Source organism: Stegostoma tigrinum, chromosome 7 (genome assembly GCF_030684315.1).
Source record: "Stegostoma tigrinum isolate sSteTig4 chromosome 7, sSteTig4.hap1, whole genome shotgun sequence".
NCBI classification, from domain to species: domain Eukaryota; kingdom Metazoa; phylum Chordata; class Chondrichthyes; order Orectolobiformes; family Stegostomatidae; genus Stegostoma; species Stegostoma tigrinum.
The window spans coordinates 22416789-22439547 of NC_081360.1; the positions used below are offsets into that span (position 1 = coordinate 22416789).

General features: G+C 45.3%; 1 protein-coding gene and 1 long non-coding RNA gene across 2 annotated transcripts in view; one reads left to right on the forward strand and one right to left on the reverse strand.

The window, feature by feature from the left end:
* Positions 1-2620, reverse strand: part of LOC125454190 (uncharacterized) — a 45808-nt gene extending 43188 nt beyond the window's left edge. Inside the window, exon 1 of the long non-coding RNA XR_007247947.2 lies at positions 2528-2620. This is a non-coding gene — a long non-coding RNA (uncharacterized LOC125454190). The remainder of the gene's footprint in view (positions 1-2527) is intronic.
* ahr2 (aryl hydrocarbon receptor 2) overlaps positions 1227-22759 on the forward strand; it is a 139791-nt gene continuing 118258 nt past the window's right edge. The window contains exons 1-2 of the mRNA XM_048534697.2: positions 1227-1780; positions 1920-2107. Of these exons, the coding sequence (XP_048390654.1) occupies positions 1722-1780; positions 1920-2107 (247 nt within the window). The 5' untranslated portion in view covers positions 1227-1721. The remainder of the gene's footprint in view (positions 1781-1919; positions 2108-22759) is intronic.

A 22759-nucleotide genomic window follows, 5' to 3' on the forward strand; every position in this document is an offset into this window, starting at 1 on the left:
TAACAGAGTAAATTCTAGTGGACGGCATGGTCATATTTGTAATTCATTCATAGGATATGGGCATCGCTGGCTGGGCCAGCACTTAGAACTCACGTTCTAACTGATTCAAGAACAGCTTCTTCCCTGATATTATTCGACTTCTGAATGGGTCTCTTAAATTTTTAACTGAATGTTGATTCCACACCTTGATGCATGCTCTGCAGCCATAACACTGTGTTTCTTGCTCTGTCCTATTACCCTGATGCACTCTGTATGATATGATCTGCTTGTACCGCATGCAAAACAAAACTTTTCACTGTACCTAGGTACGTGTCAATACTAAATCAAATTCTTAAAGTCAACAACATTATTAGGAGGAACACAGACAAAATTGCTGGAAAAGCTCAGCAGGTCTGGCAACATCTGTGAAGGAAAAAAAGTTAACGTTTTGGGTCTGGTAACCCTTCCTGATTATTATGAGGCTGGAGTTACACATAGGCTACACTAGACTAGGTAAGAGTTGGGCATCATTAGACTCTACAGGTTTTCAACTGAATACTGATCTGCCACAGCAGGATTTGAACCCAGGTCTCCAGACCTTTAATGAGGTCCAAAGTGTAGAGCTGGATGAACACAGCAGGCCAAGCAGCATAAGAGGAGCAGGAAGGCTGACGTTTCGGGCCTAGACCCTTCTTCAGAAATGATTTCTGAAGAAGCGACTAGGCCCGAAACGTCAGCCTTCCTGCTCCTCTGATGCTGCTTGGCCTGCTGTGTTCATCCAGCTCAACACTGTGGTATCTCAGAGTCTCCAGCATCTGCAGTTCCTATTATCTCTTTAATGGGGTCCTCTGGGTTCATGAACCAGTGGAGATATCACCAAGCCCGTTTGCCTTTCCCTCATCCTCAGCTCCGACGGATGCAGCCCACAAAGTCTGGGCGAAGCTGTGCATTAGAAATGCAGGTTCATTTCTTTCTAGGATGTTGCAGAGGTGAGCGAATTGGTTTGGCTGCACTATAGCAGAACTATAGCACTCAATCCCAATAACGACAAATTCTAAACGCAAAAAAAGAAACAAACCCCCTTAAAACTCCGGCTGATTTGATGCATCGGTTTCCATTCCAGGAGCGGGTGGTTTCATGACACTTTCCCTAAGAGGAATCAAATTCTGTCCTGGGACGGGAGTCGCTCCACCCCCGTCCTATTGCCAAAGCCACCTTAAACAAACAGTCTCCTCCTCCGATTCAGCTCGTTTTCCGGGAGTCCGGAACCTATGATGTCAAGCCTATTGGGTTTAAGTCCAGCCCAGGGACAGCGAAGGGAGAAGGAGAAGGCACAACAACGGAGAAAGTAAAAGAAAGAAAGAAAGAGAGGAGACAAGTTTCTGGTCGCAGTGGGACAGAGACAGAGGAAAAGGAGGAGAGTGCGGCTCGCTCTGGAAGCAGGAGTCGTGGGGGACATTCGCTGGCGTTGTTTTACTGGAGTTATCAGTTTTATACAGAGAGAGAGAGAGAGAGAGAGGAAGGAGCAACTCCCGGGAACTGGGATCTCGCCATTACTGACAGCGCACGGGATTTTTCCAGGATTGCGACCCAGTGGATCGGGTGATCTTGCTGAGTGGAGTGTTGGGGTGGGAGGTGCAGAGAAGAGAGAGAGTCTGCAGCCAGGGCTGCGGGAGGGTGCCGGAGCCCCACCGAGAGCTGGGTCCGCTCCTCACCTTGTGGATTGTACACTTTCCGGCAAAATGCTGAGCGCTGGTGGCATCTACGCCGTGAAAAAGAGGAAGAAACCCGTGCAAAAAAGGTAAGAGTCGGCGGGCGGCTCGTTTAAACCGATTTTTTTTGTAAATCATAACCGTGTGGTCCTGACCTCAGCCTGTCTCATTCCTGCCTTTCTCTCTCTCTCTCTCTCTAAAAAACAAAATTACAAAACATGTCATTAGTCCGAAACCACCTCCTGCCGAAGGCGTCAAATCCAATCCGTCCAAAAGGCACCGGGATCGGTTGAATTGTGAACTGGACAAACTGACCAGCCTGCTACCCTTCGGTGAGGATGTTCGTGCTCGCCTGGACAAACTCTCCGTGCTCCGCCTGAGTGTCGGCTACCTGAAAGCGAAGAGCTTCTTCAACGGTACGAGCGCAGTGATTCAGCGCGCTGTAATTGAACATAGACCCTCTAAAGCGCAACTGTGCACGGAAAGACCCCCCCCCCCCCATGCACACAGAAAATGCCCCCCCCCCCAAATATACACACCCCCCGGAATACACGCAGGAAATGCCCCCCCAATATACACATATCCCTAAATAGACAGAAAACACCCCCAAATACATACAGAAAATGCCCCACAAGTACAATTCTACGCTTTTAAATATACATACTCACGCTCTTAAATACGCACACACAGTGCCCCCAAATGCGTGCACACACATTCACACAAATACCTACCAAATCCATGCATGTTCCCAAAATACCCACAGACATACTGGTGCAAATCCTGAAGTAACACCCTTTTTCCAACCCCGGCACACAGCTACCGAAACATATACTCACATAGGATACAGACACTCATAAGTAACAGCCCCTTCCCACATCCTCACCACCCATGCAGAAATGCAAGTACTCTCACAGGGTACGGATTTACAGACACTGATAAATACACAAATGCTCTGGAGTGCCACACCCCAACATGCACAAGCAACACCGACACAGATGAATGCATATACAAAAATATGCATAGGCATTCAAATACAGATACACAAACACAGGTATGTAGACTTTCACGGTATATTCACAGGCACAATCAAACTCACTGGCACGTTCTCACTCTTAAGTAGACAGAGATGAGACACAGTTATCTAGATAAACACATTCGCACTTGGGCATGGCTACAAAATCAAAGCAGGGACTTCTTCATATACATTGAATTGGTACATGAACACGCACAGACATACTCAAACAAAGCTGCATGGATACACGCAAGTGCATTGTTAGGATTGCGGTGCACGTTTCATGTGATGGTAAAGCATTTTGTTTACGTCTTTCTTGTGCTTGAAAGTGAGCAGCTGTGGTTTCAGTCAATTTTTCATGCAGTCCTCAATCAACACCAGCTATAGATGAAACGTATTTACATTTTCCACCAGGACTCAAGAATGTGCAATATGTTGCTCTTTTTAGAGCTACATTTCAGTCTGCATTTATATTCTGCACTGGGATGAAGTTGGACGCATATCAGTGTACAATTCAGACAGTGAATAGACTGAATTGTATGTTGCTTTGCAAAAAATATTAGCATGTGTATTCATCCTCTGTGTACTCGGCACACCAGTGTGTGAGGAGCTTTGCACGTGTCTCGGAGGCTGAACCTGTTTGGGAATACAGCAGTGTTGACAAAGATTAATATTGTATCATTCTGAGAGATTAATAGTTATGGATTGCCTTTTGCTCACTTGGCAAGCTGGCACTGCTGCCGTTCAGTTTGTACATAAGGTGAATGTGCTGTAACCCACGCTTTAGTTGAGGTAATAGTTTGGTCAGGCTGTGTCCAGGTGTTTCTCTTGAGTGAATTGTGGCTTGGAGTCATAATGTGCTGTTAACAACAGGTGAGGTGAGATGCGATGTCTTGCACTATATCAGAAGTGTAAAGAATATTGCTGTGCATTCTCACTTACTCTGAGGAATAAGGGAGCACGGAGTCAGCGACACACAGTAGTTTTGTTGGGATGGGGATTGTGTTAGTGCTTTCTGATTGTGGTTCATTCAAACTTGTAAAATATCCTGGACTGGGGATTATAGGGACTGCAGATGCTGGAGAATCCGAGATAACAAGGTATAGAACTGGATGAACACAGCAGGCCAAGCAGCATCATAGGAGCAGGAAACTGACATTTCGGGCCCAGACCCTTCTTCAGAAAATGAATTTCTTTTCATTTCTGAAGAAGGGTCTAGGCCCGAAACATCAGCCTTCCTGCTCCTATGATGCTGCTTGGCCTGCTGTGTTCATCCATTTCTACACTTTGTTATCTCGAATATCCTGGACTTCCCGGTCTGAAACCTCAGGCCTCTTTAGTCCTCTCGGTTTTTCCCACTGCCTCACAGACGCGCATTATAAAAACAATTTTTCTGTATGTCATGTACACGGTGTAGAGCATGGCAGTCACTCTCAGTATTGTCTAGTGCTGAGAAGACATAACTTGTTAAGAAATGCAGTGATTGAGCCTGAATGAATAGTGGTAATGTCAATAGACCGTTAGTCTATGGGATTGCTAATTAACCTTTCAGTGATTTTGGAGCCAGATGTATCAAAGCATGATAGCTGTGGTATTTAAATTTGATTATTAGAAAACGAAAGCAAATCCAGAAATGGTGAACATGAAAATGATTAAGCTCTTGTGTTTAAAAACCCATCTGGTTCATTTAAGGAAGGGAATCTGCCATCCTTACCCAGTCTGGCCTAGATGTGTCTCCAGATCTACAGCGAGGTTGACTGTTAATGGTCCCAGGAATGGCCTAAAAAAATCACTCCATTGTATTCAAGAGGATGGCACGCTGCTTCTTTCTATAGGAATAAATGCCTGGCCTTGCCATCAATGCCCAAGTTTCCTGAATGAGTAAGCATAAAGTAGCTATGCATCTGAATCTCAGACAGAAATTAACTCTTTGTGCCGACTCAGAACTGATTTTTCAGCTCCTTCCCTGCCACTTGTCTACTTATGCTGTCTCAATCAGGAAGCTATTTCATCGTCCTTTACTCTCTGGAGTTGAGGAGCTTGTAAATTGATTCGATAGCAGCAAGACCCATGTCTCTTCAATGTGTTTTTCAAAGCAATGGTGAGTGGAAGGTGTCCAGACCCCTGCATTTTCTAACGTGAACCCCTGAATCAAGCTGTTGGAGAACAAAATTGGAAAATTGTCAATTGTGGTAATCACAGGTAGACTTTGGAAGTGAATATCAGGGGATATTGTTTCTGGTTCAGTGTCTACAAGAAGGCAGAGTGTATTTTTTTTTCTTGCCTGCATTGACTTTATTTACAAATATCCCTTTTTAACCAATGGATAACTGAGTAAAAAATTACACCTGTTTCCTCCCCCCCCCCCCCCCACCTTTTTTCTTTTCCTTGGATTCTAGTTCTCTCTCTCACTCTTGTGCATGCTTGTACAAATTATCTGTGGATGGAGTGTGTTTGTGGCCACATCGCTTGGCGTAAGCACTCAGAAGCTAAGAAGTGGTGCAGTGAAGGACCACTTGCCACTGAGCTTTCACTGAATGCCATGCATACACTAGCTGCTCCATCCAGAACTTTCTCTAAGGATAACCTGAATACGGTGATGATTAATGTTGGTGTCTGTTGGTCATCAGCTTGGGTGGCACTCAGTGCAGAGTCTGAGAGATAGTTGAGTAAACCTTCAGTTGAACCTCTTAAAAACATTGACCTGCCCCTGTTCCCCTTTCTAAAATTAAACATTGTAACATTTTCTCTTGGTGCATAGATCTGAAACGCTGCAAAAACTGGACAGCGTTCCAGGGCAGTCTTTACTTAGGAAAGAGAGTTCAGTTGAGCTGACATGAGAGTCTAGTTTGCTTTTATCAGGCTTAGCACCTTATCATCATCACTTTTACTCCTCGAGTACAGATTAGCCATGTAGAAGAGCATCTACCCATCCTGTCAGCTGAGAATGGTGGGTATTGAGAAACTAAGGCAAAATGCACAAACAAGAGGTGCCCCATGTGTGGGTTACTCTGCAAAGTGTGAGCGCTGTTGAGCAGTAACCTGACTGGGTGTTGCTCTAATGTCCAGTTTTTGCAATGAGTCGAAGATACTTTTGATCCTAAGAGAGCCCCCTCCCCAAAAATAGATTCAGGGCATGGCTATGATGTCACCCTGCCTGGAGCATCCTTGTAATGCTCACTGAAGTATGTATGTGTAAAATGGTCGGTTGGGTGAGATTGCTTGTGCTGTGTAACTGTGCTCCAGAATATATCAGCATCTGGGAGCATGAGAATGGTATTTGCACTAACATTAAACAAGAATATTGGTCTCCATTGGCTGCCTAATTAAATTATTTTCTTACATATTACTGGAGAGAGAGAGAGATGTTATTGAAGCTTTTCATCTTGCACTCCTCAGGCCGAATGCGAGATCATCCAATTTCAGATGATTAGACAAACTCATGACAGGAGACAGAGCTGCTGATTGGCAGGTATTTCTGCTTGTTCAAAGCATTCCCTGTAGAGAAAGCAATGGGGAACTGTAGGTTCCCAAGTAGCTCACTTCTGCTTCTGTTGTTGAGTTTCTGCGGTGTTTTTTAACTTTTCAGTTTTGGTGATTTGAGTTCTATGCTTTCATGCCTTTCTACAATGAGGGAAACTATAGTCCTGTCCAGCTGTTCTCCAAAAAGTATAAAATCCTAAATTGCTTCCATATGAAGCAAGTCCACTGACCAAGTCGGTTCTTGCTAAGTTTGTTTTCAGCAGCTTGGTTGTAATTTTCAAGTGGAGCAGCTGATGTCATATGGGCAGGAACTCGATGGTTTTAAGCAGTAACGCCAGGCAATTTTTAAAAAATATTGGAATAGCTGAGACTCCATCTCTTTTCTTAATACAACAGGGTTAGGGACCACCTGATGTCATTCATGGGGTTAGGTGAGATGCTGAAGTCAAGCAGTGACGGGGCAGTTTCTGCAGGTTGTTGCTGCAAGCTAGCTGGTATTTGTCATAACAGCACGCTTTAAGAACCTCTCAAAACCTTGCTAATGTCTGGAATGTGAGCTGACAGAGGTGTGTCACCTGGAAGATATGGAAAGCTGTTTTGTACTTGAGCTGGTTTATTTATCTTGGCTATTTTCTCAGTAATTGTTAAGCAGTGGGAAGGATTTCACAACGAAAGGAGAATGTGTTGTTGGAAATGTTTTGATTAATCTGCTCAATTGATCACTGAGCTACGGCGTGGAAAACATTTTGAATTAACACCAATGCTTTGATCAGAGGGGTCAGAAACAGGGGTTCTATCTGCAGCACCACTTTGGGAATTCAGTCACAAACTCTGATTGCCTTTAATGCCCATTTGCAAGGGTAGTGAATTTACATTAGCGCTGGCATGCTCGTGTTTGAGGAAGTCAGGAAGCTTTGAGCAGCAACTGGGATTTCAGATATGTCACCTCATAATGAGAAGGAGGAGCCTGTGAGCTGTAGAAGAATGGTGTAGGGGAGATGATGACACTGTTTTATATGGGGTTCTTGTGCTATCCACTCCAGAAACTTCAGCATGTAATCTTGGGCTGCCCCTTTAGTCCAGTCCTGAAGGAGTGCCACACTGTCAGAGGTCCTATTGTTTACATGAGATGTTAAATCAAGAACTCTCTGAGGCTCATAAAAGAGCTGATGTTTACCAAGCACGAGAGTAAGTTGTTGGTGCTCTGGACAACATTTTGAACAACGTCAATAAAACCTGGTTATTATTTCATTGGGAACTTGCTGTGTGTATATTGGCTGTGGTGTTTCCGAAGTTACAATGGTGACTGTATTTAAATATTGCATTGGCCACTGAGCTTTGGGAAGCTGTGTGGTGGTGAAAAGTGCTGTAGTGATGCATGTCTTTCTGTGGCACCCTTGGGTGCACACCTACATCAGAGACTGCCCAGACAATTTTCTGTGGACACTGTTGAGCCAAAACTGGGAGCACCTCAGAAGAGGGATTATCTCAACTGTCATGTGTGTTTCACATCACATCTTCAGTCAGTGCAGCTAATGATCCAAAGTGGATCAGTCAACAGATGTTGTTCGCAGTTGGTGATTCAACACAAAAAATGATAAATATTGAAGTTAAGATCATACAAAAGGAAGGATGTAAGATTTGAGTTTAAATCTGGGGGAAAAATAAACTTTTTTAAGGGAGGGGTTTGGTGACAGCAAGACTTCCCCTGCAAGGAGCGATGTGCTTCTAGCTCAGTGAGCAGAATAATGTAAGGTTACCACCTTGCCTGTTTGTTGAAGCAGTGTTTATGTTGTTTTGAGTTCATTCAACACGCATACACTGTTATGGAGTCTGTTGTGATCCACTGACATAAGACGTTGGCTTTAATCAACCCGATGAATACAGCAGTGAGTGGGACGCTCTTCCAGACGGTGGGGTTAGAAGCAAGAGAGATACAGTCAGATCTTTGATAGCCGGGAGATGAAATTCAAAGGTTATTAGTTTGGTTCTAACTTTGTGCTAAGCTTGGTCCCTGGGAGGCATCGATGACAGAGTCAATATTTAAGAGACATCACAGGTAACCCTTAAACTGTGCTTAGAGTGCTGGTTCCAGCAGAGAAATTGTGCAAAATTTACACAATCCCATTTCTACCTCTCGCTGCAGTTCTCACTCGGCTCGTCACTGCAACTATTTCCACTGGCGTCTCTCCCATGGTTTTCTGAGAAATTAGAGGTCATTGAAAACTGTTACCCATGTCTTATCTTGATTGCATGCTGTGTTTTCCCATTGTGCATGAACATGCTGACTGGCCGTGGATCCTGGTCTCTCAATATCTTGACTCGAAAATTCTCATCCTTTGTTTCCAAATCTCTGCATGACTTCTTCCTCCCTCCTCTCCATCGTCACCTCCATCCTAACACATCTCCAGGATATCCATCTGATCTGCTCTGATTATAGTAGTTCATTTACAGTCAAGGTGCAGTGTGAACACGCCTTGTTATGAACAAGTCTATCACTATCCATGCCCTGCTCCTTCCCATAATTCAGGCATGATGATTAATTGTAAGTAGTGCGATTGGCCTGACTGAGCTTGGGCAGAGTGGCATAAACAAAGCTTTGACGCAGAAATTCCCTCTTGCTCCCTGTCACATAACCTGACTGAGAAGCCCAGTTAGTAACTCTCCCAGTTTTGTTTTGATTCAGCTGTTTCAAAAGATGGCTCAGATCTTAACCTATGCAGTTGTACCGCTGTGAGGTGGCCTCTTCAGATTTTGCACATGGATTTTACTATTGACTCGACAGAACTTGGAAAACCAAAGGGGACGAGTGATCTGGTCAGCATTAGGCCATGGACTGTTTTGGAGAGTTGCTTTGAGGCTCCCCTTTACCACATTAAATTTAAATGTGGATTCAGTGCTAGTGCCACTCCAATTGTTTTCTTTCTTCCCCGTTCTGACTCCGTTTCTGGGCTAATGTATCTTGCCCCAAGAAATGTACAAGTGAAAATCAGCAAGGTATTTTACTGAGCTGCATTCAAACACTGGTTTGAAGCGTGACTGGCCAGGCTGCTTTCCCCGTTAAGCATGAAACTATCATCATCAAGCCTCTTCAGTCCTTTCTATCGTAGGGAAAGGGCTTTAGGCCTTTACAGCTTGCTGGTCAGAGTGTAATTCAAGGGAAATCTTATTCCTGAAGCAGAGAATCCCTACAGTGCAGATAGAGGCTATTCAGTCCATCAAGTCTGTACTGACCCTCTGAAGAGCCTCACAATTATCATAGCTAACTCACTTAGTCTGCACATCCCCGGATGCTATGGGCAATTTAGCATGGCCAGTCCCCCTAACCTGCACATCTTTGGACTGTGGGAGGAAACTGGAGCACCCGGAGGAAACGCACGCAGACACAGGCAGAATGTGCAAACTCCACACAGCCTGAGGGTAGAATTGGACCCGGCGCTGTGAGGCAGCTGTGCTAACCACTGAGCCACTGTGCCACCAACATTAAACATTAAGAGATCTGTTCCCAGTCTTGGTTCTGTGTCATCCTGTGCTTGTAGACTTGGGTTGAGACATCTTGCAATCCATCCGGCAGAGTTTTGTAATTCATTTTTGGGACGTGGGTGTCGCTGGCTGGCCAGCATTCCTTGCCTGTCCCTAGTTGCCCTTGAGGTGGTGGTGAGCTGCCTTCTTGAACCGCTGCAGTCCTCCTGCTTTTGGTTGACCACAATGCTATTAGGGAGGGAATTCCAGGATTTTGACCCACTGACCGTGAAGGAGTGGCAATATATTTCCAAATTAGGGTGGTGAGTGGCTCGAAGGGGAACTTGAAGGTGGTGGTGTTCCCATATATCTGCTGCCATTGTCCTTCCAAATGGACGTGGTCGTGGGGTTGGAAGGTGCTGTCTGACTATCTTTGGTGAATTTCTGCAGTGCATCTTGTAGATAGTACACACTGCTGCTACTGACCGTCGGTGATGGAGGGAGTGGATGCTTGTGGATGGGGGACCAATCAAGCGGGCTGCTTTGTCCTGGATGGTGTCAAGCTTTTTAGGTGTTGTTGAAGCTGCTCTGATCCAGGCAAGTGAGGAGTATTCCATCGCACTCCTGACATGCGTCTTGTAGATGGCAGACAGGTTTTGAGGAGTCAGGAGTTGAGTTACTAGCTGTAGTATTCCCAGCTTCTGGCCTGCTGTTATCACTACTGTGTTTATGGTGAGTCCAGTTGAGTTTCTTCTCAATGGTGACTCCCAGGATGTTGAGAGTGTGGGATTCAGTGATGGTAATACTGTTGAATGCCAATGGATGGTGATTAGATTGTCTCTTACTGGTGATAGTCATAGCCTGACATTTGTGTGACACAAACATTACTTGCCATTTATCTGTACAAGCCTGGATGTTGTCCAGATTTTGTTGCATGTGAACACGGACTGCTTCTGTGTCTGAGGAGTCATGAATGGTGAACATCCCCACTTCTGACCTTATGATGGAGGGAAGGTCATTGAAGCATCTGAAGATGGTTGGGTCTAGGACACCACCTTGAGGAACTTCAGCAGAGATACCCTGGATCTGAGATGCTGATTTCCACCAACCAAACAACTCTGGTCCATTGATCTAGGGAGAAATCCTGCAAGATATTAATGGTGACAACTGAGCATTGCTGGGTTTTTTTTTGAGGTTTGAGTTGGCGATGTTATGAATTTTATTGGAATGTGAACAGTTAACTACCTTGCTGCTAAATGCTGTCATGATAGATTTGTCCTCTGACTCATTGCTTAGGCACTCGGAAGTCTCCTGAATGTGCAGTCAGGTGTCTTTTTGATTTTTGTTTCTTTTTCGCTCGATCTTAGTTTTTGATTTCACATTTCTTGGCTGCTTTCACTTGTAACGTGGGAAAAGGATGTACTGCAAGATGGGCCAAGCTGAACAGTGCTGATTTCAGGCTATTGATTGCAGCCATTTTGCTGTAGGCCTCGTGTGACTTTAGCCTCCTAGCTAATGTGTTGTTCGGCCCATTATTACTTGTCTATTCCATTGCTGACAGTCTGAGGTTTCTGCTTTAGGACATGCTGTACCTGTCACACTATTAGTGTTCCTGGTCGAACAAGCGGGTTAACAATTCACCGAATGGTACAAGATTTGCGAGCAATCTCTTGCTCGTCAGCAGAGGCCAATTATTCCCTGAATGTCATGACCAAGTCCCCCACATTGTAGTGATCAGGAGACAAGGTCCAAAAGCTGTAGGTGGGTGATGACTATCTCTGGTGTGAAGCCCAGGTCCTGGACAGGAGATGTGATGCGTTGAGTCTGTCGACGGATGTGACTCGTTTCCCATTGAGTGTGCTTGCCTGGTGCTAGGTGTCTCGGTATCCCATGTCATTTCCAGGATGCGGTGGGTGAGCCCACATTTTCTATCACGGGGGTGTGAGCAGCAGTGATGGGACAGATTTTCCATTTCTGCTCTGTGGAACAAGAGGATGCCAGTCAGCTCCTCAGGGTTTCTCCACTCCATCATCAACCTTGGCTTCATGCTGTTGTCTGATGAGAACTTCACAATCTCTCATGCTCCAATTGACCCACCCACAACATTCCGAGCCTTCTGCAGGTAGGGGGATGGGGAAGAGCTTGGAGATTTTTGCTCCCGTGTTTCTTGTAAAAGTACTTTCATTATTCTCTGAAATGCCCTTCCATCTGTAAATTATGTTGCCTTTCTTACTAATTTCTCCTTCCAGGGTATAAAGTAGTTTATGCCCCAATTGAGTCTCACTGTCATTTTAAACACTGGACAGCAGGTGGTCATTCGGCCCATCATGACAGCTGTCCAAATGAGTGACCATACCTAGTGCCATACTTTCGCCGTCTCACTGTAGCTTTGCATGTTCTTCCTTCTTCTCATTCCTTTCTGAATGAATGCTATGATGACCTGAACTTGAGGGTCTGTAAGCCAACTTTGTCTTCATAATTTGATCTTCACTAACCCTTTGGTATCATTCTGCTTAATCTGCACTGTGCCCACTTCCGAGTCAGTATGTCCTTACTGAGGTATGCGGTGCCCACAAAGCAATTATTACCAACAAAAGTTATCAACAAGGCTGTACACAAAAAAGCACAGATCTCACCCCTTTGTAGTCCACTGCACAGCGATATCAGGGAATTGTAATCTGTGCAATTGTTTGGAATGGACCCACCTATTCAGGCTGCAAACTCTTTGATATAATAACCAGCTTCCAGCCAGATATCCAGGCAATTTGGGCAGTGACAGGATGGGATCCAAATGTTTCTGTTTACTGAGCAGCGGTGTAAGCTGCTGTGTTGGAGTTGGGAGGAAGAAAAGTGACCTTTCTAAGTTGAGCGACCAGCTTGCCGAAATCTTGGGGAATTTTCTTCGCTACACAATATGCACAGCAATATTGAGACATCAACTATGTGGTGTGCTTGAAGACGGAAGGTTGCTTTGTGGCTTCACGTCCCCTTCTTCAACGAATTCACGTGCTGATTTGAGCCTACACGTGTTATGGTTGGTCCTTCTGTCATCTTGTTTCCATACATCTCCTGCTGTGCTCCAACTCTCTGCTGGCGCTTTGTAAATGGAAATGCCTTCAATTCATATTTAATGAAAGTGGCACTGAGATATTAAAGTTTAAACAGCTGTCTTTGCACTTATGGTAGTGACTCTGAAATGAAGAGTCTGCATGTGTGTGTGTACGCTTGGAATCATGAATAGGAACTGTCATTGTATTTTGTTTGTCTTCTCTTTTTCTCTGGGTTAGAATGTTGTAAGGGTACGATGTTTCGAGTGTTTCTGCCTGTATATTCAGTGCTGAGGGAGTGCTACCCTAGATGAAACTGATAGTTGAAGTGGCGTATAAACACAGCTTAATAACTGCACACAAGAACGTAGACGAAGTTACTCGAATAATTCATGGTATCTGACTTGTGTGGAGTCCTGCTTCCTTTTAATGGAATGTTACCTTCAGTGTTTTAAAAAAAACTGTTGCAAATTTACCAAATGCAGCATTGATGTTACACCCTGCCACTTTTATCTTCTCTCTGGCCCAGCCTTTAATTTGAACTAGTTGCATGTCGTTCCATGACACTGCCCAATCTAGTGCCCAGGTCAAAAGGGGAATTCTTGGTGGTCTGCTTTCCTTTTTACTGGCACTGTTCACAAGAAACCTGAATGTCAAGGCCGCACTGTATCTTCCTACTGGCAATGCATCAAATCAAATGCAATCATGAATAACGGTCTGAGGTAGCACCTCCCCAAATCTGTGACCTGTATCAGTTTAGGAGGACATCTATCCCTGAAATTTCCACTCCAAGCCCCACACCATTTTGAATTGGAACTATATCCCAGTTCCTCTTTGGATGCTGACAAATTCAACCCATTTAGATTGGAGACAGAAATTTCATTCTCCCATGCAGCATGGCACGAAGAAACTTCCATCAACTATCGATTGACTTCTGCATCGTCTTTCCTAAGAAGGAAATGACAAACTTATTGTTGGTATAGCAAAGTGGATTGTGCCGAAGAATGAGCTCCAGTCATCTACATGGCCAGCCACTGGGATCGCGTATGTCAATGTGTGGGGAACACAGGGCTGAATTTAAAATCCCTCCCCAAAGGGGCAGGTGGAAGGAGGTGGGGAGGAAATACCTGTAACGTTCACCAGATGGTCTCTGACTGGCCCGTTGCCGATCCCATCTAATCTCTCTGCAATATTACTGTTTTTAATCAACCTGCTCAGACATCTTTAGACACTGCCCTGGAGCAGGTGGCACTGAAACCAGGGCCTCCTAGCTCAAAGGTATGGACACCACTACCACATCATGCAAGCACTTCTCCCCACGATGTTATGCTGTGATGGGCGAGGCTTAAGTCTGCTCTTGGCCCATTTCGAGCCCCTTGAGTGACCATCCGTGGACCATTTCTGCCCAGCCTCAGTATTCCCTCAGATTTGAGGTTCAGGAATTTGAGACAGGGTCGAAGAAATTGCCTTGCCCTGGGCCTGTTTGGAAAAGAGGAGGCCCCTTTTTCAGGATTGATCCATCTATTGCCCCTGAACGCGTCCCTTGTCAGCAGTACCCTTGCACCCCACTCCACCCCAACTCCCTTGCCCCTCTGACACTCCCAACACTTACCTCCTCGGATTTGGTTTCTGGGCACTGTGCACCAATCCTATCCTCTGTAGCTTCGGGTGTTCTAGGGTTGATGGGGCTGTTGGCCAGTCAGATTACTCTGAGGTGAGACTTCTTGTTGAGAGAGCCAGCAGTGTCATCTCCTCCAGGTAGTTCGCACTTGATAAATAGCCACGCGGCGGGCTGGTATTGCTGCCAGCTCCTAAGATGGTAAGAGGGGCATTCCTGAAAATCTGAGGTGGTAATTCTGGTTTGTCTTTTCAAAGTACTCGCACCTCCCTGCTGCTCTGCCCAGAATTGGGCGTAATGGGCCCAGCAAAGGATGGTGGTTAATGAGAAGGATTCACTTTGAAGTGAGACCGAGTAGATTGGACTTGTGTTCCCTCACGTTTAGAATGAGAAATGATGGCCAAGATTTTTCCAGTGACCGCTTGGTCATTAATCCAGAAGAGGATGAGTGTTGCGCATGGCTCCCTGTGGAATCCCCATTGTGGCAGACTCCAAAAGAGCTGTCCTGGAAACATTCCTCAATCTGATCGTCTGCATTTTAAGTAGGAGGATTCTGCTGAAAGTAAGTGAATGGTTAGTCAGGAAAGACTATGCTGTTAAATACATAGTCTTAACTCCCCGGTGACTATTCAAGTGTCCCCACGGTTGTCTCACCCATAGCACAAGCTACATTTTATCAGACCCTGACCCCTCACTGTATCCCTGTCTACCCGAACGTCCTTCCCATCTCCTGCCATTCCTTGGAAAATCTGACTTGATCCCATTGAAACCAGTATGGTGCTACAAGGGACTAGTACAGGGTTAGGTGTTGAGTAGCTGGGAAATCTAAACCGGACAGCATGTCCCTTGTGCTTAAGGGTGTGGTGTTGAGGACCAAGGTAATGAGAAGTGTCACTGTGCCGAAGGATTGTGAATCGATGGAACGGCGTCATTGACGTACAGCGTGGAAACAGACCCTTCAGTCCACACATCCATGCTGACCCGATATCCTAAATTAATCTAGTTTCATTTGCCAGCATTTGGCGTAAACCCTTCCTATTCCTATACCTGTCCAGATACCTTTTAAATGTTGTAATTGTGCCAGCCTCCACTACCTCCTCTAGCAGCTCATTCCGTACACGCACCCACCCTCTGCGTGAAAATGTTGCCCCTTTGGTCCCTTTTAAAACTTTCCCTTCTCACCTTACACCTAGTTTTGGACTAGGGAGACAAAAGACCTTGTCCATTCACCCTTTGCATGCCCCTCCTGATTTTATAAACTTCTATAAGGTCACCCCTCAGCCCCTGGTGCTTCTGGGAAAATAGCCCCAGCCTGTCAGCCTCTCCCCATAGCTCAAACCCTCCAACCCTGGCAACATCCTTTATCTTGGAGAGCTGTGGAAGCTTGTTGTTGAATACGGATTATTAGACTGCAATCGTCTTGGGGCACTGGGAGAATCAAGGGGTCATGTAGGAAGGTCCATTTAAAGCACCATGTCCCTATGATCATTTTCAAATGGTAGGACAGTCTTGAGGAAGCTGAATGTCCACCGCCAGCTCCTACAATGAATATCCTTCTAGGGAAGAAGCTGTGGGAAAATGAGCCGTGTGTGTAATTTTGCTCCTGACGTTTTAGAATAGACGGAAGGGGAATGTGGCTGGAATAAATATCAAGTTCTGCAAACAATCTGTGTGTGTGTGTGTGTGTGGGGAGAGGGTCGTGGAGTTTGGGTCAATGACCTTCTGTTTATTTCCAGCGACAATATCGCTGTGTGACTGTGCTCTGGCTGAGATCTGATCGAAACACATTGAAGAGCTGTCCCATATCTGTGGCTGACACCAAGCAACCCCGTCTATAGCTGAATGGCTGGTCACTTGCCTTTTCATGCACTGTTAGTGGGATCTTGTGTGTCTAAACAGCTGCCATGCCCTGCCAGATGCATTTGAGAAATTTAGTAAATGCATACTTTTCTGCTCTTGATTATTGTGAGAATTTGCACTGTACAGGAACAAGAGCCCCGTTAATGCCCATGTCCGGTTATCGAAAGGGAGCTTTGTTTTTCTGTAACAGTAATTACTGAATGACCTTAGTAAGTGTTTTTGATGCACCATTGCATATACAAAAGGGAAGAGTTTAAAAACAGGAAGGTGCTGGAAATGCTCATCAGGTCTGGCAGCCTCAGTGGGGAGAAAAGCAGAGTTAATGTCGTGGGTTGGTAACCCTCCATTGGAATGAGAGGCAGACTATTTTGATTGTGCTGCAGTCTTCCTGCAACATGTCAGCACTAGATTGATGCAAAAGTGATGTACTGCCTTTGAAAGCAGGTTAATTAGCAGCTGAGTCCATTTAAATACCCACATTAATGCGCAGTCAAGCCCAACCCAGGCTTCCTGCCCTACCTCCTTGAGTGGTAGCTGCATTTTACAGTCTGCAAGCCGTGTCGGTGTCTTGCCATAAACCTATATATACCTTTAATGTGCAAGATGAGGGTTCTTAAAATGATTCCATGGGCCTGAATAAAACATTGATTAAAAACATGATGGAATGAGAATGAATCATTTATGTTGAACATCTTCCCAAAGAGGCTAACAGATTTCCCCAGGCTTTTTGGCCAACCCCATGTGCATTGCAGGTGAAGGACATCAACCTGTCAGGAAACATTACCCAGCTCTTAGAAGATAAACCTGCCAAAAGCAGCTGAGTGTTTTCGAGCCATGTTCCCCTCTGCACTCATTGCTGCCACTCTCTGCCACCTTGTTTCGCGGTGACAGCCTGGATGCTGTCAGTTGTGTCTTTTTGAGCTGGCCTCATTCATGACTTGCTAAACACTTTGATAATTGTGTTTTCCCCCCCCCACCCCTCCTCTTGTTTTTTTTTCTCCCCTCACTGGCATGGATGAGAAATCACTCAAGGTATAGTAACGGTTGGTCTGTTTCACTTTCTTTTCCCCCCCCCACCTCGTTCTCTGACTGGTGCTATGTTTTTGCCCTCCCTCGTTCTCATGCCAGTAATTGTACATACCACTGTGATGAAGGGCTGGTTGTGATTAAAAGCTGTAATGTTTTGGTGGTGCAGGAGAAACAGCAAACATGGCTTCAGGCCGTTGTCTATGGACGACGTGTGCTTGGGAGCAAAAGCTGGTGCAGGTCGACTCGACGGCATGTTGGACCTGGAGTGGGTCATTACTGAGCGCACATTGACCTGATCTATCCCACACCCCGGCGCGCACCTCGCTCAGCTCCTGTGGCCCTGAATGCACGCCTACTACCTGCCACCATCTCTGTTTATCAGTGACGATATTCATCAGCCTTTTTCCCCAGGTGGATGTCTAAACTTTTGGCTGAGTTCCCTCAAGCAGGAACAGTTGAAGGTAGAGGAGCTGATGAATTGTCACCCGTCTTTGTGCCTTTGCATTTGAAGCTGAGAGTGGCAGATGCCAGGGAAGGCTGAATACGGAAGTTGAGGTTACTGCCTTGTATACCTTGGGAGTAACTTGAACCCTTCTTACAGGATGGGCTGCAGATCAAAAGGGAGGTCGACTTGGATTATAAAGGGGCTGGAATGAACTCCAATGATGGATAATTCAAGGCATTATTATGCTATTGAATGCTAAGATTCTCCAAACCAATGAAATGGGACAGGAATGCATTTATACCTGATCTTTCCTGACTTTTGATAGATGTGGAGGAAGGGTATAGGGCTGTAATGGTACTACCTGCAATATTTTGTACCAGTGGTTATGATAAACTACCATTGACCTGAAATATTGGGGCCAACTTGAGTTCCATTAGCTGGCAGATAACCCATTGGGTTCAGGTTACAGTTTGGATTTCCACCCAATCCATCACCACCGTGTGTAAAATGGAATTCAGTTGATCAATGATGCACCTTGTTTAACCAGTTCTGAGAGCTTTGAAGTGGTCATCTGGGTATTCAGCCTGGTAGGTGTCTATGCAAATCACTGCCCTTTGATACCAAAGTCCTGTTTACATTAAATTGTAGGCAGTTACCATAACCAGCCCAGCTTGTCCCCCCCACCCCCCCCGGCCACTGCATCCCAAAGCCAGCCCAGCACGCCGCTGCCTCCCTAACCTGTTGTTCTTCTCACCTATCCCCTCCTCCCTCCTCAAGCTGCACCTCTCTTTCCCACCTATTAACCTCATCCTGCCTCCTTGACCTGTCTGTCCTCCCCGGACTGACCTATCTCCTCCCAACCTCCCCACCTACACTCTCCTCTCCACCTATCTTCTCCTCTATCCATCTTCGGTCCGCCTCCCCCTCTCTCCCTATTTATTCCAGAACCCTCTCCCCATCCCCCTCTCTGATGAAGGGTCTAGGCCCGAAACGTCAGCTTTTGTGCTCCTGAGATGCTGCTTGGCCTGCTGTGTTCATCCAGCTTCACACTTTGTTATCTTAGTTACTCTGCAATGTTGGTTTTAAACCCCAGAGATCTATGCCTGCTGAAAACCTGAAGGATTTTACATTTGATCCTGAATTGTGCTGAATTGAACTGATCTGAGTGCTAGGGCATTACAGTTAGATATTCAAAAGACATTTCATAGGATATTGCAAGTAAGATGACTTAAGATAAGAGCCAGAGGGTGATAAATGAGCTAATGAATTGGAGATTTTGGTGTAAAGCTGGGTATTTTCAAGATGGTGCCCTGTAATAAGTGGTGATTGAATGGTAGAGCAGACTCGATTGGCTGAATAGCTTACTACTTCTCCCAAGTCTTATCGAGTGCCACGCTGATCAGTGCTGTGGTCTCAATTATTTTTGATGTGTATCAATGGCTTGAATGATGGAAGTGAGTGTACTGTGGCCTGGTTTGCAGATGACACTAAAATAGGTGAGAAGGCAAGAAGTGAGAATGACACCAAGCTACAAGCGGATATCGACAGATTAAGTGAGTGGACTGGACTGATACAGTATAACGTGCAAACATGAGGGGCTATTAGTGAGGAATGGTGGGGGGAGGGTTGATGGCAGTTTTGCAGGGGTAGTATTACTCACAAGGTTGTATATGCAAAGGGCTAGTTGCACATTCCAAAGCAAAGTTGTAATGATGACAAGGGAAGTTCTGACAACACAAATCACAAGTTTCTCAATGGACTGCGCTGATGCCAACACATACATGGACTGTGAAACATAATAACTTTACAAAAATGTTCTGTTTTTCCAGATCCGGTGTTGGTTTCTCTGTTCCCATAGGGCAATGTTACGGTGCCATTTTTCTTTTCCAGAAGTGGTTTTACATTTCCATTATGAAGGACCAACCCCTACCCCCCGCCAGAGCATTGGCCATTTTGAAACACTTCGAGGAGCTCAGGTTGCGAACATACACACAGCATGCCAGTGGTTATCATGACAGAGTGAGGCCAGATAATAATTAGAAACAGCGCAGTTGAGTTAAGGATAGATGAAAAACACTCTGCATGGATTCCATGCATGCCCGCCTCATTTTATACGTACTCCCTCCCTCCATCTGTCAATAGCCCACTGGATTCCTGCACATCACCTGGATTTGGCACAGAGAGGCAGTAGCTCACTTCAAAAGGATGGTTTCCAGTAAGACAGTGCAAAGCAACCAGCCTGAAATCATTACTCTCCTATTCAGCAATGGAGATAACCATACAGCTTCAGATACAGCAAGGGCCAAAGCAAATAGTTTCCATTTGACTCACTATCTCTGTTTTGACCCTAGTAGATCATGTGTAAGTTGTTACGTTACTCTGGTCCTAATTACTTGCACCATGTTTTGTGCTGCCTCTTTTTGTGTACACCGCTTCCTGTCTAGGGATGATTGACTTTGTTGTGGAGGAAGGGAAGGGAAGCTGTTTACTTTTCAACCTTGAGAAGAGAAACTTTTTTTTAAATGTTCTGGCAAACGTGCGCTGGTTTCTGTTGCTAATTATCTTCCTTTTTGGCCTCTGTGTGAATGGTGTTTTGTCAACATGCTTCGTTTGACAAATATTTGTCACCAAAGAGGATGTCGTTGAGTCTTCAAAGGCGTCTGTGTTGTTGCTGAGCCTGTTTTTTTTTGGGAGGGGGGTGGTTGTGGGGGAAGTTGGGAAATGGCTCCATCTCCCCCTTCTTTACCTCAAAAGTTCTCCTCCCTTCAGGTCCCCGAAGGTTAAATCAATTAACAAATGGAACACCCATTTCACCCCATAGCGTGGATTTTGTTCTGGTCACCTGGGTATGAAATGGGAAACATAAGTCGCTGCCTTTCATAATGACCTCCTGGTTGATGTTCTGAGGTGGGCAGTTGATGTGCAATTCTAGATTTAACACCCCACACCCATATGACCCAGTGGAATCATTGTAAAGTATGAAAGGTCCTGCATCGGTACTGACCTGTGCTGTGTTTAACTAACCCTGGAGTCTAATACCACCTGCTCTACTGTAAGGCCAGCAACAGCAACATGCATTTACATGGCACCTCTGGCACAGGAAAACATTTATGCTTTATTCTTAAGAATATAAAGGAGTTAGTCGATTGGTCCCACGTGTCTGCTCCATCATTCAGCAAGGCCATGGCTGGTTTCGTCCTCCACTCCCTCGTTTTCTTCCGGCCTGCCATATTTCCTAATTCCCTTGTCCAAAAACCTATCAGTCGCATGCTCAATGACTGAGTAGCCACAGTTCCCCAGAGAGAGAGAGAGAGAGAGAGAGGAATCCATAGATTCACCATCTCCCTTTAGTGAAGACATTTCTCTTCATTTGAGTCTTTAAGTGACCTACCCGTTATCCTGAGCCCACGTTCCAGACTCTCCAACTTGGGGGGGAAATAACCTTTTGGCATCCACTGTGCTGTGTCCTCTTTGAAATTGTATACCTTTTTTTTTCGTTGCTGAACTCTCTAGGACAAGACTCTTGAAGTTTTGTCAGTGATGTAGTTGTGAGGAACCTCTCGTAGGAGAAGGGAGAGGCGGAGCATTTTAGGGAAGGAATTCCATAGCTAAGCTCCTGAAAATCACAGTTGCCAATGTCTGTGCAATTGATAGAGGCTGCTTGCAGAACTGGGGATTTGCAGGAGGATCGGAGCAGGTCTCGGATGAGGCCACAAAAACAGAAGCTGCTGGAAAACACCAGCGGGTCTGGCAGCATCTGTGAAGGCGGGGGAAAAAAAACATCAGAGTTAATGTTTCAGGTCTGGTGACCCTTCCTCAGAACTATTTACAGAGTTTTAAAAATCAGGCGGATAACACAACAGCGCCTCATCGGAGGCAGCGCTGATGATGATACCCAGCATGGGAACGAAACGTCTGCAGAACAACCCAGCCCGGCGAGTCTACCGACCACAACAACTCTGTACCCTGTTTCCACATTGTCCGTACACCCTTTGATCCCTTTAGCCCTCTGAACTATATGCAACTCCTCAGGAAAACTGCCGGTATCTTGGCCACGTTTGCTGTGGATGGCAGAGAATCGACGCATTCACCACTTTCTGGATGAAGAAATTTCTTCTTGTCTCAGTCCTAAATGGCCTAGATAGTTTCAAACCAAACTTTTTCCAAGCTGTTATCCTTAGACTATGAGCCTAGTTCTGGACTCCCGAGTCATTGGAATTGTTCTTTTGTGTTTACCCTGACTAGTGCTATTAGAATTTTTCTGGTTTCCGTGTCACTTCCATGACTGACAAGTAGACAACTCCCAGATAAGTGAGCTACTGCTTAGCCTTACAATCTGGGTGTTATAGTAGAAACTAGAATGATGTCCCCATCTCTTGTTTTGTTGTTAAGTGGCTGCCATAATAAATTGGCCAATTTTGACATAAGCCAATGTAAAGATCCTATCAAAATGAAAGCGTGTCACTCCTACTGGCTGGAAATACTCTGTCTTTATCATGCAGTTGCACCCTGTCATGATGCACTGAAGAAGCCGTGACAAATTTGACTTGGTTTTATCACAGACACAAACAATCGCACTTTGGCCCTTTGGATAAAACATTTAATAGAAGTGTGAACTCTCTCTTGCTTTGTCAACAAAAGATGGTTGTATTGGGAAAGGGGAAAATGCACATTTTGTAGAATTGCGTGGAACTTGGAACGGCATTTTGACCTTGGGTTATGGAAGGTGAGGTAGAGCCTGTCTTGTCTTGGTTCTTCCCATAATTCATTGATGCCCCGAGAGAACGTGAGCAACATGTAACACCTGCAGAGGAAGCATTCGAAGAAAACCGGCAGGACTTTGATCGGAAATTGCAACCCACACCTTTCTTTCTTTGATGGATGGCATTCCTCAGCTGGTAATTTATGGGTCCCGATCAGACTGGAACTCACTGGTTGGTAGTTTAGGATTATATAAAACCAGTGATTTGAATTTGGAAAAAGAGTCAGCTTGTCAATATTAACATGCATGAGAACGGCACAAAGTTGGCTGCTTTGACTTCCAGGGGCTCAGGGCACATAAGGAAAGAATGCAAGGTTAATGTGGACTGGTCATATTTATTGTCAGTAAAT